The sequence below is a fragment of the Sphaeramia orbicularis genome, chromosome 22, assembly GCF_902148855.1.
Source record: "Sphaeramia orbicularis chromosome 22, fSphaOr1.1, whole genome shotgun sequence".
NCBI lineage: Eukaryota > Metazoa > Chordata > Actinopteri > Kurtiformes > Apogonidae > Sphaeramia > Sphaeramia orbicularis.
In genome coordinates this window covers 31,658,182-31,675,363 of record NC_043978.1, presented here as the reverse complement: position 1 = coordinate 31,675,363, position 17,182 = coordinate 31,658,182, and the positions used below count along the sequence as shown (strand labels likewise).

At 35.6% G+C, this 17,182-nt stretch overlaps 1 protein-coding gene across 3 annotated transcripts in view; it reads right to left on the bottom strand.

Annotated features, from left to right (window-relative positions):
* pacs2 (phosphofurin acidic cluster sorting protein 2) overlaps nt 1-17,182 on the bottom strand; it is a 107,848-nt gene that overhangs the window by 11,109 nt on the left and 79,557 nt on the right. For 2 of the 3 annotated variants that reach the window (XM_030126214.1, XM_030126215.1), the window contains exons 6-19: nt 16,980-17,053; nt 16,817-16,897; nt 13,591-13,650; nt 13,339-13,493; nt 11,237-11,327; nt 7,786-7,857; nt 7,380-7,504; nt 5,895-6,027; nt 5,423-5,527; nt 5,134-5,240; nt 4,838-4,992; nt 4,417-4,527; nt 2,043-2,151; nt 1,193-1,225 (exon numbers count right to left, since the gene is read on the bottom strand). In XM_030126214.1, the coding sequence (XP_029982074.1) occupies nt 1,193-1,225; nt 2,043-2,151; nt 4,417-4,527; nt 4,838-4,992; nt 5,134-5,240; nt 5,423-5,527; nt 5,895-6,027; nt 7,380-7,504; nt 7,786-7,857; nt 11,237-11,327; nt 13,339-13,493; nt 13,591-13,650; nt 16,817-16,897; nt 16,980-17,053 (1,411 nt within the window). The remainder of the gene's footprint in view (nt 1-1,192; nt 1,226-2,042; nt 2,152-4,416; nt 4,528-4,837; nt 4,993-5,133; nt 5,241-5,422; nt 5,528-5,894; nt 6,028-7,379; nt 7,505-7,785; nt 7,858-11,236; nt 11,328-13,338; nt 13,494-13,590; nt 13,651-16,816; nt 16,898-16,979; nt 17,054-17,182) is intronic. The other variant, XM_030126216.1, reaches the window with a different exon arrangement.

The window sequence follows — 17,182 nt, the reverse complement described above, 5'->3', positions numbered from 1 at the left end:
TGCAAATCATAAAATATGTCACCAAAAATCAAAGGGAACTGTTTGTTTTTTATTCTTTCCATGCAGATTTATCTGGCATCCCTGTTTAGAAACTGAATATAAAGTAGACTGAATAACCTCCAACTCAAGCAGCTACAACAACAAGCTACGATAATACTGATGCTTCACTATTAATAATCAGTGACGTCTGAAATAATAATATATCAGTCAGATGAAACCAGTGCTTTTATTTTAATACTTTGACTACATTTTGCTACTTCTAATTTTTACTTAAGCAGGATTGTTCATTCTTTTACTTGTAATGCACCTTTACTATACTATTTTAATACTTTTATTAAGTAAAGGGACTGAATACTTGATTTTACTGCAGATAAATTACACATTTGATATTGACCTGATAATAAAATACAGATTTTACTTAAATATGTAGATTCTGGTGGTTGGTATTTGTGATTAAATTGCCAAAAATGATCGGTTTGATATGATAAAGATAAAAAATGGTGATTGACAATGTGCAGGGTTTCTACATCTACAGTAACTGGAGAAGTAACAGACAGACATGGATGGCCAGAAGCACGTGGAGATCATGGAGTGAAAACAGCAGGGGAAAAACGAAAGAATAAAAACAGCTCCAGAAGAGGGAGGACACTGCAGTCTATATTTGGTCTCCTGCCACTTTATCAGCACAATTTGTCCAACAGCTAAGCTTCAGATATGTTATCAAAAAGGAGTGTTTGAAATAGAGAATGAGACGTGAAAATCACTCCTCTTTGTTGAGGAAGTACTTTCATAAACACCAGGAAACTCATTTTTGATACAGACATTATGATTAAAAGGCAATTATCATTACAGACACTCTCCTTTTGTGTCTGTCTTGTATGTCTGCTAAAAACAAAGTTAATATCAGATGAAAACCTGGCTTAGTGCGACTTTAGATTGTTCAGAAGTATCATTGATGTCTGTGCTTGTGTTCTCTAAACTCAAAGCTCTATGGCCTGGATTGCAGAGTTAAATCTTATCTGAAAGATTTATGATTCAGGCTGTTAATAGAAAGAAAAAAAAACTCTCTAAGCAGCTGTTAAAGTGGCAAGTTCCAGAAAAGGCAGAGAAAGTTTAAAGGGAAATGGCTCCGACACAGAAAGCACATGAATCACCAGGCTACGTAAGAAACAAACTCAATCGACCACAATACCTTACTGCAAAATCAAAATGAAAGCTCTTTTTCCTTCAAAGAAAGAAAAGAAAAAATACAACAAAAAGGAAAACATGTTATTGACACACACCGATGGAGAGACAGTGATGTTTTAGAACACAGATACCAGCACTTCAGCAAAAGCACATTAGTGAAACTTCCTCCTGATTTCTGTTTTTCAAATAGGGATTTATAATGTGAATATAAAGATGTACTATTGCATCTTATAAAAGAAAAAGCCAGTTATAGTCACACGTATGATTTTTATAGAACTGCTGAAAGATAGTCCAAATAAAATAAAAGGTTACTGCATTTATAAAACACTATATATTACTGTCTATGTCAAAAACAGCCATAAAAATATTGTATATATTAATATTGTTGTTGACTTTCACTGAGTTAAATCAGTTTCAGTCATGACTATTAAATCTTTATTCCTTTTTCCAGTTTCAGTTGTTTCAGTGGCAGTTTATGACATTTATTAATTAAAGTAATGCAAACAATAGTAAATTGAGGGAATTATTTTGCTAATTATAATATGGAACTTCTAAAATTTGTCAGAAAAATAAGCAGAAAACTAAAATTGATAAATAAAAAAGCCAAAAAAGGTCCATATTGATGCTTATTAAACTTTATTTTTTTCAGTGTGTTCAATCCCTATTTGAAAAAAATCGCAAAAGCTCTGTTTTAGAAGCATGTGTTAGACAAAACCGTCATATTTCCATTATTTTCATAGTAGTTCACAAGAAACACAGTTAAAGTCCAGTTTCTGTGCAGCTGATGATAATGATCAACATCAAACCTCTACCATACAGGCCTGAAATCCTGCTGGAAGAAGGCAGAGACGTACCTTTTCTGTTTGTAGGTGAGCATGGCCTCTGCGATGGGCAGCTGGTGAGCTCCGTTAGCTCCTACCATGTACTGCGTTACCCTGGAAACCACATCAGGGTTCTCCTGGACTGTACAGCACACACAGATTAATGCACACCTCAGTACAGCTGACAGCTACATTTACCATGAGAAGGGAAACAAAGTATGACGGGACTTGGATCGAGTCAGACCCAAGTTCAATAACTTTAGAGAAAATGATAAACTATAGAATATACTGAAAGATGAGAGAAAGTCAGATGCATAAAAACTACAGTCTGTTCATTTTACTATCAGCACAAGTCAGTAATGTTGAATACCTGTCACCCTGATATATAGGCTACTAAAAACCCTTAACTAAGTCATGGGTCAGCCATCATGTTTGATCTTAAAGGAGTTTACTTCAGGGTGGGACACCTGTAGGATCATATATCATAGGGGTGTCAAACATCTGACCCACAGGATGCATTTACAAAGTGCAAAAATTACACCAGTGGTTCTCAATCTTTTTTGGCCCGTTACCCCATTTTAACACCACAAATTTCTGGCGACCCCAGACATTCAAAACAGAGACTTTTTTTGTTTTTGCTAAAATAAATTTACTTTTGAGCATGTAATAGTTTGCTATACTATGCTGCAAACATTTAGGCTATATAATGTACATAATGCAACTTTTTGGTGTCTGCTTCTCAGTTTCTCTTGAAGATGTCTTAGCGGGGCCAGTTGGGTGAAGAAACCTTTCCATTATCTGTTTGGTCTGGTTTTCTGACTGCGGCTGTGTCCGGGCAGGTTGAAGTGTAGTAACGCACGCAGTCACATGATCAGGTCAATCAAGATATGCTCTCTCACATATTATATCCTGCATTTTATTTGAACTTAATTTTTATTAGGAAAAGTGTGTGGTGTTTTAATAATAATGAAATATATATTGAATCAAAAAATATTCTCTATTAGTAAATTTTTTTTTAATCAATTACTAGAAATTTCAGGCGACTCCATTTGAATTCCAGGTGACCCTACGTGGGGTTGCGACCCCAAGGTTGAAAAACTTTGAATTACACAGAAGACATTAACAGTCTAGAGCACAGGTGTCAAACATGCGGCCCGGGGGCCAAATTCGGCCCGCCAGAGGGTCCAATCCGGCCCCTGGAATGAATTTATAAAATGCAAAAATTACACTGAAGATAGTAACAATCAAGGATGTTAAAATCCTTTTTAGGTCATTTCAGTCTAAAGTGGATCAGACCAGTAAAATACTATCATAATAACCTGTAAATAATGAGAACTGTAAATTTGTCTCTTTGTTTTAGTGTAAAAAAAAGTAAAATTACACTAAAATATTTACATTTACAGTCTAGCCTTTAACAAAAAATGTGAATATCTGAAATGTCTTAAGAGAAGTACGTGGAATTTTAATAATATTTGTCCTGTTATTTAATGTTTTCTGTATTTGTAGATCCACTGTGATCTGTAAGTTGTGATTCATGTGTATACATGATAAACTAAGGTGTAATATTGTTAACATTGCACTTATTTTACTAAAGAATTTTCAGGTTGTTCATATTTGTTCATGTTATGTTCAAGTACAATTCGTAGATGTAAACATTTTCATTATGGAATTTTACTTTTTTCACTCAAAAGTTCTTATCCTATTATTTATGTTATTTTACTGGTCCGGCCCACTTTAGATCATATCAGGCTGGATGTGGCCCCTGAACTAAACTGAGTTTGACACCCCTGGTCTAGAGTGTCTCTGACTCTTGACAAATTCTGTTGATCATAAAGTTAAATGCTATATTTTTCAGTTCCAGATGCCTGTTACTAAAGGTTTTATGCCTTTGTAGATCCACTGTGATCTTTCAGTTATAATGCACATGTGTAAATGATGTTGAGGTATAATGTTAAAATTTACTTCATTTTCTTTCAGGTTGATCATGGATGTTCAGGTTATTTACATTTTATTGTAACAGGATTAGATACAAATGCAAACAGTTTCATAACGTGATTTTACTTTTTTTGTACTAAAACAAAGAGAAAAATTTGGAGTTGTCATTATTTATACCTTATTGTGGTATTATTTTACTGGTCCGACCCACTTGAGTTTAAATTGGGTTGTATTTGGCCCCTGAACTAAAATGAAAATGGCATTCATGCTGTGATGTAACTTAGTCATTTAGGAAGTATTTAACCCTAACACTAACCTTATTATTTTTCAGGCTTTAACACAATATTTAACACTTTTGACTTGACTTGACACATGACAAAAGACTCCAAAGAAACCTGATAAACAATGGCTTTGTCTCCCCTCTGGCACACACTGTTAAGAAACCTAATTCTGTCACACTTCAGCGTCTCACCAATGACAGGAGCCTCCGGTTTGTGGAACAAATCCCTCCAAGCAGCATCTTGGAACAAACTGTTGTATCGATAATCAATAGTGCCAAGATATTTGGAGACAGGATGAGCACCTGAAGGGAATCAGGAGAGACGCACAAGTCATTAGGATGGTAAGTCTGAGGCACTGGAAATTCACATTTTCTTCTTAATCTGCATTGTAGACATTTTTGCCATCACAGACATAAGACATAAGTCTAACATTATCTTAACTTACAATCTAAGTGCTTTAGATTATGCTTTTTTACAGGTTCAGCATGGCAGATGTTAAAAGTAATGAAATACTGACACAAACATTGTCTCCAGTTTACTGTTTTCATCAGTAAAGATACAAAACACTAAAAATGCAAAGATTCTGACTGTCAGAGCAGGACTTTCACTGACCCAGAGGGATGATAAGAAACCTCATGTAGCCGAGCCAGTCAGGAGTCTTATGGGAAAGGTGGTCCACAAAAAGCCTGAGGACTGCACTGAGGTAGTGCTGCGCTCCGGCCACAGCTATCTTTATGGGAATGGGGGTCTGGGAATTACAGTTGCAACTAAGAGAGAAAACAACAAGACATGCAGGGTTTTGTATTTTGCACCACTCTAATGAATTGAATTAGAATCTGATACTGTTTGTTTTCATGTGTGAGACAAATATTGAATATACAAAATGTAAGGCAACGCATGTGACTCACAATCTCTGTATGCGGGAGACGATGGTGTTGAACGCAGCTTGGATGTCGGCTGTGGTGCAGGTGCAGACCACTGGTAGATGGTGGTTTTGCAGCATGTCAGAAAGATACTGAGAGTAGAGGAAAACTTTCAGTTATAGCATCCTCTGTTTTTATTGATCACAAAACACTCCAAATTCTTCCATCTTTTGCTTTTAGTTAAGCTTTCGAGGCTATAATGAATTCATTTATAAATATGAACCTTATGCTTTGAGCATAACACACAGTGGAAGTTACCTCAGGTGTTTCTTACCTGGCCCTGCCAGTCTGACGTATTGATGAGGATGATACTATCAGGGAGGTGGTTGTCAGACACAAGGATGTGGTTTAGTTGGTCATAGACCGTTTTTCTTGGGATCTAGGGAGATGAGGTTTAAAAAAAAAATCATTTATATGCATTCATTTGCATGCTGTAAAATGCTTAAAAATTAAAAATCCCGACATTATTGAGTTATGTCTTTAAATAGAATGAGTTGCAGAGACTTAGCTGGTATTTAATGCTGCTTTTCATAGAATATCTACAAAATCTCCATATGTACAGTGTTGTTCTCGGGAAACAATTGTGATGATGTGATTTGTTCTTAATAAACTCAGTATGTAATCATTGTACCTGGTTAAAGGTTATAATGGATGTGCATAAATAGGAATAAAAAGAGGAACGTATCTGAAAGCAGAATTAGTCCATCTTTAAGACTAACAGTTAGTTTTCAGTTGTTTCCTCTTACCTGTAGGTGGCAGCGTGTGTCCAGAGACCGTTCGTTGTCCAGGCTGTTGGCCCTTTCGTTCTGAGGCCTACTGGGCTGACGCTCCTTCAGTGACGTACTTCTGCCTCGTCTTCCTGCCACCTTTGGTTCCTGCCTGGAAATAAAAACAGAGATTAGTCTTTTAAAGGCAAACAATGAGCCAGTGATAAACAAATCTGTGGTGGATGATTCCAGTAAAGGACAGATTCACTAATGTTATTGACCTGAAAGATTCACTATTGTACTATGAAAGAAGATTTTATCAAGATTTTCTCAGTTAATCCACATTAAAAGATTCCTGCCAGCTGTTAAAACTGTGTCAGATTTCCTGCAGAGACTCAATTTAAGCTTTAAAGACCTAGAACTTTGTGTGGTGACTTCCATTTATTATGTTATATCTTGCCCTTCATGTTTTTTAAAGTGAGAATCAGGTATTTTCTTATATTTAACCTACTGATCATGTAAATCAGGGGTGTCAAACTCATTTAGTTCAGGGGCCACATACAGCCTAATATGATATAAAGTGGGCCGGACCAGTAAAATAATATAAATAATAGAATAAGAACTTTTGAGTGAAAAAAGTAAAATTCTGTAATGAAAATGTTTCAGTCCATGAACTATCCTTGAACATAACATGAACAAATATGAACAACCTGAAAATTCAAAGTACAATGTTTACAATATTACGCCTTAGTTCATTATTTATACAAGTGCATCACAACTTACAGATAACAGTTTATCTACAAATACACAAAACATTTAATAACGGAGAATATTTTTAAAATTCCACATACTTCTCTTAAGACATTTCAGGTTATTCACATTTTTTCTAAAAGGCTAGTCTGTAAATGTAAACATTCTTTTGAAATGTAACTTTTTTTTTTACATTAAAACAAAGAGAAAATTAGCAGTTTTCATTATTTATAGGTTGTTATGATAGCATTTTACTGGTCTGATCCACTTTAGATTGAACTGACCTAAAATGATTCTAACATCTTTGATCATTAATATCTTCTGTGTAATTTTTACATTTTACAAATTCATCCCATGGGCCAGATTGAAACCTTTGGTGGGCTGGATTTGGCCCCCAGGCCACATGTTTGACACCTGTGATATAGATGTTCATAAAAGCTCAGGGTAAAATCAAAGGTCATTATATCAAAACAGAAAACTATGGAAAAAGCACCTTTTCAGCTGAATCTATCATTAACTGAACATAAAAACAAGTGCCTACAGCTACTGTAATTTTTCAGAATACATGGGTTTGATTGATGAAGCAATGTTGCAGAGGATGTGGAGCCTCTGAATGTTACATCTGATGCCACTGAAGGGCTAAGAAACTGCATTTTTCCTGAATTATTTCAATGTATTGAAAGGACTAGTGGTGCAAAAGTTGTTAAACATTTTATATCAGTAGATGCTTTTAGTTTCCAGTGGCTTGAGGTTAAAGGAATGATTTAATGATACCTGTTGGATGAAATGATAAGGGACTCTGTCTTGGTCATTTTGCCGCTTGGTGGTAGTCTCTCTAAAAACGTGTCCATGTTGTCCATTTCCAGCTCTGTGGTCGGAGTCACTGCCTCCGGCTGCTCCTGACGAGAAACAAAAACAGAGAAAAACACAAACAACGGTCATGAGTTTAGAGGTGATAAAACTTTGGTATGCTTTAATGTTGACTTAGTATGTTTAACATCCACCAAAAAAGGGTTTGAATGACACAAAGGCTTTTTCATAGTGGCTGCAAGATTAGAGGAAGTAGGAAAAGAAAGTATCAAATGATCTATTAAAAGGTGAAAGGTCTCCAAATATTGTCCTGCACAACAACAGTGATTGCTTGTATTGATCTCTGGCAGCTTGATGAGTTCATACTCACAAAGGAGACGTTATCAGAGACATTGTCATCCTGAAACTTGGCCCCGCTGCACTTGGTTTTATCTGGATCAATCTGGAAAAAGACAGTGAGAGGAATAATAAACATTATGTGGTTTTCAAGGACTCTCAGGACTCTTAATTTCACAGAAAGCAAAGCACTGTTTCATTCCACAGCTCGTGACAGACTCCTACAGTTTCATAAACAAAACAGTGATGGCATTAGATTAAACCTGCAGACTGATGGGAAAATCTGAGTGGGGGAAGTAAAACTGTGCTCTCTTGTACTGCACTGATTGATGTCAGCGTGGCCTCATAAAGCAAGACAATTAATGCCTTCTGCTTCAGCGGATTTGTTTGTCAGCTGTTAGTGCAGGGCTGAGGTCGGCCACTTGTCGACCTCCAGCTGTGTTACTGTGATATTACTAACTCGGTTTGTTTAAGGACAAGTCAAAGACGTGGTGATCGGAGGCAGGAAAGCGATCAGAAATGCAAATAAGATGAAAAATTAGGACAATTTAGGAAAACTGCAGCTTCAAAAACTACATAAAATGAAATTCATCCCCATTTGAATTATTTAGGACAGTAAAATTGAAAGTACTATTAACCCATCAGTAACACTGGTCTACCAGTTAAATGCCTCTGGAATAAAAGTAGTGAAATTTTACCAAGTTTACAAAGTCAAAAATGCTGTTTGTCTGTAGGTTCCAAGATAGTTCACATCAAAACACTGTCTATACATTAAAATACACTCACTTTTCAGGTTTATAAATCTACTGAAAAATTATAAATCTATTGTATAAATGTACATAAACCAATATATATGTGCAATAACCATAATCAGTGTATAATCATATACACTGAAAACATCAGCTAACCAACACTTTTGTCATTTGTTGTTCTATTCATCTTATCTTATTAAAGTGTGAAGGATTTATCAACTTTAAGATCTGAGGCACACAGTTTCTAAAAGTAAAAAAAGTAAAAACATAGACCAATGTTTACTATACATACCCATTATGATGCAACATAAGGGATCAAAACTTGCCACATTCCTTCTTTAGTTTGTTAAGGGATGTTTGATGGAGTGTTTCATCACTCTATGAGATATACTTATTAATATTCCACATGTGGTTTTTCAGTATAATTATTTTTCCTTACTTTTTGAACAAACATAGATTTTGTTTTAATACAAAAAGCTGATTCTATGTTGATGCATGTATGCAGGTGTGTCTTAAAGGATAAACCTATAGCAATTCTTTTACAATAAGTGATTTACTTCAATATTGATTCAGAACTACACAACCTATTAGCCTAAATAATAAAATGAAAATGAAAATAATGATCTGTGGTATTGAAAAGCGATACATTCACAAAACACAGATAATTACACATCAAAATTCATCTACTGGTAGAGCAAAGAAAAGAAAATCAATGTTTCACTTTGAAATTAATTTTTTGCAGAGGGTCAAATTATTAAAAAAAACCTTGATATTTAATTGTATATTTATAGTTTTGAGACAGCCCTAGCCAAAATCATGCCCTTATGAAAAAGACAGCTGGAGGTGGTGAAGATGATGAGATTTAGTTTGGGAGTGACAGTGATGGACAGGATTAGGACTGAGCACATCAGAGGTTGGACGTTTTGGGGACAAAGTGAAGAAGGTCAGACTGAGATGGTGTGAACATGTGCAGAGGAGAGATAGTGAATATACTGGTAGAAGGATGATGAACATGGAGGTACCAGGGAGGAGGGAAAGAGGAGATTAATGAGGGGAAGGAGGAAGTGCAGGTAGGTGGTGTTAAAGATGCAGATGAAGCAGAATGACAAGTAGTAGTAGCAGTAGTAGTAGTAGTATTCTTTGTCATAGTTGTAGTCGTAGTAGTCATAGTCATTGTAGTAGTAGTGGTAGTAGTAGTAATAGTAGTAGTAGTAGTAGTAGTAGTAGTAGTAGTGGTAGTTGTAGTAGTAGTAGTAGTAGTAGTAGTAATAGTAGTAGTAGTAGTAATATTAGTCGTAGTAGTAGTAGTCATAGTAGTAGTAGTAGTAGTACTAGTTGTAGTAGTAGTAATAATAGTAGTCCTAATAGTAGTAGTAGTGGTAGTCATAGTAGTAGTAGTAGTATTAATAGCAGTAGTAGTAATAGTAGTAGTCATAATAGTAGTAGTAGTAGTAGTAGTAGTAGTAATAGTAGTAGTCCTAATAGTAGTAGTAGTGGTAGTTGTTGTAGTAGTAGTAGTAATAGTAGTAGTCATAATAGCAGTAGTAGTAGTAATATTAGACATAGCAGTAGTAGTAGTAGTAGTAGTAGTAGTAGTCATAGTAGTAGTAGTAGTAGTAGTAGTACTAGTTGTAGTAGTAGTAATAATAGTAGTCCTAATAGTAGTAGTAGTAGTAGTCGTAGTAGTGGTAGTAATAGTAGTAGTCGTAATAGTAGTAGTAGTAGTAATATTAGACATAGCAGTAGTAGTAGTAGAAGTAGTCATAGTAGTAGTAGTAGTAGTACTAGTTGTAGTAGTAGTAATAATAGTAGTTCTAATAGTAGTAGTAGTGGTAGTCGTAGTAGTAGTAGTAGTAATAGTAGTAGTCGTAATAGTAGTAGTAGTAGTAGTACTAGTTGTAGTAGTAGTAGTAATAGTAGTAGTCGTAATAGTAGTAGTAATATTAGACATAATAAAAGGAGTAGTACTAATAGTAGTAATAGTAGTAATAGTAGTAGTCGTAATAGTAGTAGTAGTAGTAATATTAGACATAGTAGTAGTCCTAATAGCAGTAGTAGTAGTATTAGTTGTAGTAGCAGTAGTAGTAATAATAGTGGTCCTAATAGGAGTAGTAGTAGAAGTCGTAGTAGTAGTAGGGGTAGTAGTTGTAGTAGTAGTAATATTAGTTGTAGTAATAGTAGTCCTAATAGTAAAAGTTGTAGTTGTAGTAGTAGTTGTAGAAGTAGTAGAGCCAAAATCATGTGGAAAAACTCAGAATAACTTTCTTTCAGTCTGATCAAAAGTCTAGCATTAAAGATACTTTAGTTTAGATAAACCTGACGCTGTTTCCTGTCATTATGGAAAACCTTGGACAAGTTTTTCTAATCTTATACATCCAGAAACACGACTGTATCCAGGTCATGTCTGACTGAATCTGATCAATCTTCAGCCATCCATCACCATGTTCAACCTCTCCACCTGTCTGCCAACACCTGTGATCAGCTAAAAACCTCTGTCATGGGGTAAATTTCCACAGCCTGATAAGACAGGAAGGGAGTGGACACAGTCTGAGTGGACACAGTCATGTCCGGTTCAACCACCTCAATTAAAACACACTGGAAGGTAATTATGTCTCCCATCCAAAGGGCACCTTGAATAATGTGATTTTAATACCAGGAAGTTCTCCTCCACATGTCCTTTTCATATTTGTGTCTTATTTGGGGTTGTGTTTAATCCGCGTGGAGTGGACTCACGGGGCTGGGAGGTTCCCTGTGGCTTCGGCTGCTGTGGATGCTGCCGATCTCAGTTTGAGAACTCGAAAGGGACAGACCCTCAAAATATGGCCTGAAAGAGAAGAAAAGACCACCTGGACTGAAGTGAAAGAAACAAACACACATCACACATTTAAAATATATAATCAGAGACAGATTTTTGATATTTTTATGCTCCGATTTATATTTATCTTTGTGTGGTCACGTTAAAGACTTGCTTATTAAATGAACATTAACCCATAAAGACCCAAACATCCAGTGGAGAATAAAATCAGCATGTGATATAAAAAGTTAAATAACTATTGATCCACTAATCCTATCAATCTGTGTCAATAAATGATGTAAATACAGTTATTCATCTTTTCATGGTCATCAGATATAACCCATTTGGATGTTCAGAGGCTCTGTAGTTACCATAGAAACACCATCATCTTCTACGACATTGATTCACCAGTAAAACCCATGGAGCACAACCAATAACAGTGGATTGGTGGAACACTAGGGTTTATGTTCAGTTAATGACAGATTTCACCAGAAAAAAAATCACTTTTCTTCCATTTTTTCTGTTTTTCATATAATAACATTCAGCATTAATTTGAGCTTTTATGGACATCAGTCATAATCTGTAAATTAAATATAGGAAAATACATGATTTTCACTTAAAAATGCAAAATACTGAGCATAATATTAGAATAAATGCTGATAAATCACTTGAGAAAAAAAAAAACCCAATTATTTGGGAACTGCAACAAAAGTAGCACTGGGCCTTAATGGGTTAAATATGTTGATTATATGTTGAATGTTGATTCCCCCCCCCCCCTCTTTGTAATGATGCATATTACAGAAAATTTGCTTGATATGCAATCAGACTTAAACTAATAAGCGAGGATTTAATAAGAAGTATTTTACGGTCATATTACTCAGCCTAATCGGCTCTAAAAAATGTCCTAAGTAGTTGAGAAATCTCAAAAATAACTGTGAGAACAAGTAGTTTTATTTTTATCTAGTGAATATAGAATCTTTAACACATTGAACTGATATTTAGATGATCAAGAAAAGTCCACTTCACTGCACCCACAGTGAATTCCACACCAGAATATGTCTATCTGGAATTATTTATTACATGAACTAAAGTTTCCAAATGTTTTTGTGCAAGATTTTAGTTAAAACCTGTCCACTGAGATCTGCGATTATTGTTTATACTTTAGCCACGGTATATTATATTCACTTTTTAGCTTAAATATTTCTTGTGTTTTGTCCTGATTTAACTTTAACTCTCGATCTAAGTCTGCCAAATAAAATGTGGATAATATATACAATATATAATAAACAGGCCTTGATTTAAGTATAAAAATTTCTACAATTTACAGACCCTCAAAACTCATAATTACTGTAAATACTGTGATTAAATCAGTCACTTTCATTGTATGCACAGCAAATTATTTCAGTTTTATTGATGTCTCGTATAAAAAGCACCTAATACCTTCTTAAAAAAATGTTCCTTTATTTTTGTTCATGGAATGTGTGTAAATAGTTTATGTTAGAGTCTTTTATGAAGTTAGTTCTGGAAATTACACCTAAATGAGTGAAATATACTGAATCTGAATGGGAATGTGGAGTCATTTGAAGTGTTTTTTTGTTTTTTGTTTTTAACTTAGTTCTTATTAGATTTTCTTTTTTATCATTACAATGTATACATTTAAATACAGTTCAATAAGTTTCTTTTCCTTTTTCTCAGCTTTATGTGTATTTTTACAAACCTCCATAGGCAATATTGGATGGAAATTAAAGAAAATATTAACAATCACAGCAAATAAATAGATAACCTCCACTCCAAAAATAAGGATATAGGTATAATTCCTAGTCAGAAGCAGGGTGGCAGTATTTTGATATACAACACTAATAAATATTATTATTGCAGCAATAAAGTTAACATAGGTTCCCATCTTTTAGCAAAGGTAGTTTCTGAAGCCGTAGTGAGAATGTGATCTGCTCCATTTGATAAATATCCCAAACTTTTGGAATCCATGTATTATATGAGGGAGGATTTGAAGTGTTTTCATTGTACAGATGCACACACTCACTTGAGTTTGGGTTTTGGTGTGCTGAGGACGCTGTCGTCATCGTCCAGCTCTGGACCGCTGTCGCTGGGGTTCTCAAACTCCACACTGTCCAGGTCCAGGTCCTCCTCCTCCACTTCAGGAGGGGGCTCTGCAGGATCCTGCTCCGAGTCCAACACCTTTTCACACACACATTAAACACGTCACGTATACAGAACATAAGACGCTCAAGTACAGTAGATGCATAAGAGAAGAGCTGACTCCCAGAGCACCCACCTCATCTGAAACTCGGAACCGCTTCAGAAGAGCCACCACTCGCTGCTTAAAGTTCTGCTGCTAAAACACAGGAGAATAAACACACAACCACAAGTCAGTTCGTGACCTAGTTTGGATCTACTACAGAGCTCCCAGCGATCCAGTCCTGAGAAAGCAGCCCTACCTCTGCAGAGCGTTTTAGGAACTTTACCGGCAGTAGATACGTTTACAGTGTCGGATGGATATTGATTGTGCCTGTGTGCTCATGTAGATCAATAATCAAGCAACATCATGCCTCATCTGTTTTCTGATGCATTCATCTCCTGCTTCTGCTAACTGAGCTGTAAAATACTGCATCGTCTCTAAGAAAAAGACATGTCAAAACTGTGGAGGTTCATTTAACAGACCACATACAGCGAACTCACTATCAGATAAACTCTTCAGCTGCTAATTGGTGTTTTTCTTATGATACTGCCTGAACTGACACCATGAAAAAACAATGTATGCTGATGTCTCTATGGAGAATGTACAGTACAATACTATTAACCCTTTAAGCACCAAAGTCACAATATCCAGTCCCTCCAGGATTTCGTGGGACTTTTTTTTGATGGTTGTGGCCTAAAATGTCTGATTTTGTGGCAGCTTTTCCAAAAAATTGCGGTGAAAGTTGTGATGATTTGAGGCTTCTTTCATTAAAGTCACAGGAACATGGGCATTTGCAAATTACCTAGATCAGTCTTTTTTGAGTTTTTAGCCTTAAAAAGCACCAGGAAGCTATGATTTTAACAAAACAGGCTTTTTTTCATTCATTCATTTATTTGTTTTGAGCAGCCAATGAGGACGGAGCGTCTCAGAACACCAGCCAATGAGAGCGTAGCATCACAGAACGCCAGCCAATGAGAGTGGAGTGTCACAGAATGCCAGCTAATGAGAGTGGAGCATCACAGAGCGCCAGCCAATGAGAGCGCAGCGTCACAGAACATCAACCAATCAGTGTGCAGCATCACAGAATGCCAGCCAATGAGAGCACAGCATCACAGAATGCCAGCCAATGAGAGCATAGGGTCACACAACCTGACAGCCTGATCCTTAGTTTTTCTCTTTCCTGTTGTGCTGTTACACAGTTATAGCAAACATTTTTTGTAATAAATAACTTATATATACAAATGCAATGTAGAGCAACATCACTTTCATCCAAATGGATATAGTATGTTACAAGCAACATAACTGAATGAAACAGACAGCTTTTTACAGCTTTTTGTTCAGCTCTGGCACCTAAAGGGTTAATATAATGTTTTCATCCTAATTACCTTTCCAATTAAAGAGAAAAGATTAAGGGAGTTTAGTTGGGTTTTGCCCTTTGCTGCGGATTAACTACAAACACGAGGCAGTAAAAGGAAATTCCAACTGTAATCAGCCGCAGTGTGAAAAACATTACTTTACATTCAATTAACCAAAATGTTTTTGATTACAAAGGGGTAAATGTGGAATACAACAGTCATTTTCAAAGGAAAAACAGTAGTGGGTACTACACTGGGTCGAAAGCAAAAATATAGATGTGCACAGAGTAAGATGTTCAAACTTTAGCTGCTATTTTATTACTTTTTAATGAATTCACTCTTTTTGTTTTCGTCTATCATTATTTTCACAGCCTTTTCCCCCCTTTGTCTGCTTTTTCTTTTTTCTTTTTTATATACAGTCCTTAACAGACCACTACCCACTAAGGTTTATGCCACAGCTGCCCTTAATTAACAGCTTTGGTAATTACCAAAATCCTATTTTATATTCATGTAATGGTTAATACACTAGTATGTTGAAGTTCTGAACCAAAATTATATTTTTAATGATAAAATATAAATATTATTGTTATCTATGAATATCAAATGTACTGTTTTGGAATAAAACAAACAAACAAACAAAAAAATAGTAAAGCACATTATGATTTCTTGATTAAGATGTCAAAGTGTAGTTATTTACTTGCATTCCTAAACAGAAAAAAATAGTTTTACTGGTTGAATGTTGTATTTGGCAAATTTCTGACTTCTGACCAAATTTGGGAATAAAAAGATGAATTCAATCTGTTCTAAATGGTAAAATGTTGAGAGCTCACAGCAAATGGAAGAGTTTGCATTACAACACGTTACGATGCCTGACTGTCTCTGAGACAAATAGGGGACGGTGGTCTAACAAATATACCTATATATTTTATATATTTCCTGCTTTGTTTTGGGTCTTTTTTTAACATTTGAAAGGTAATCAGTGAGGAATTAAAAGCAAAATGCCACAGGATTTTATTGTCATTAAATGAGTTATAAAAGAAACCTTTCAAAAATGTTTTTTAATAATACACCAGTAGAAGTCTTATTGTCCACATGGGGACGTTAATCTGCCGTATAGTCATTAAGACATTTTTATTACCATTTAATATAATGATGATATGATGCACAGACTAAGTACTTCAAGTATTTCACCCATACACATACTCATACACACACCTTACCACAGGTTATGTAGGATGAGAAAAACTGGATGTCCTGCATGCATTACTTGTTTATACACTTACCAGCCTGTGGAACAAATTACTTTTTTTATTGAATACATGGAGGCAGTATCATCAATTGAAATGAAGAGTAGAGAGGATTTTTCTTATCAGCCACAAGGTTATTTACCTCATTCATCATTCTGTCCCTTTGGATGCAGAACACACAATCCCACTTTACTGACCATTGTTAATATTTCTAAGGTGTTTTTCCGAGCCTTACCAGCATTATGTTGCAGAAGATCAAGACATGTTCAGAGGAAAGATAATAAAACATACCGCTGTAAGCAATAAATAACACATTCTTCAGAAAACACGTCCTTTGTTGTGTCTTATGTCCTTTTTCAATCTTACGGTCAAGTACAATGCCTAAGCATGTAATTCGTAACAGGATTTATTGACCCCACACTAATAAATGTATAGTTTGAGGGAAATCAATGGGTATTTCCTTTGTTTAATAAAGCTGGTTTATTAAGATTAATGATTATTGTCCCGGTTTCCTCTACGTTGAACAGAATAGCTCAACAAGACTAGATGTATTTTGTCTTCTTTTGTCAAGAATGAAAGTGAAATCAATACCCAAATTAACTCAGAACACGATTAATATCGAAAAAATCCAAATAAAATGGTCAATGTAATTCAGAGAAAAAGCCAGTGCCCACGACAACCATCACCGTAGTGTTTGTTAAACCGCTTCACATCTCTTACTCTGGTGATAGAGGCGGTCCTGACGATGGACCTCCTCTGCTTCTTTGGCTTCCTCACGTCGTACTCGTCATCCTCAAGATCCTAAAACCCACAAAGAGTAAAGTTGAAGCTACATTAGAGAACAGACATGAGTGAGATAAAGCCAAAAGTAAAGATAACTAACCTGTCCCTGAACGGCGTCGTCGCTCGCCTCCTGCTCTGAGGAGAAGCTCTCGTACTCTTCTTCTGAGTAGTTATCTGAAACAAAAGACGACCGTTAATTTACAACAGTGGACGTTAACCCGTTCATGCATACTCTTACTTAACCCATAAAAACCCAAATAGCCACCGGTGACACGAACCATCTACAGATATAAATCGTTTAAT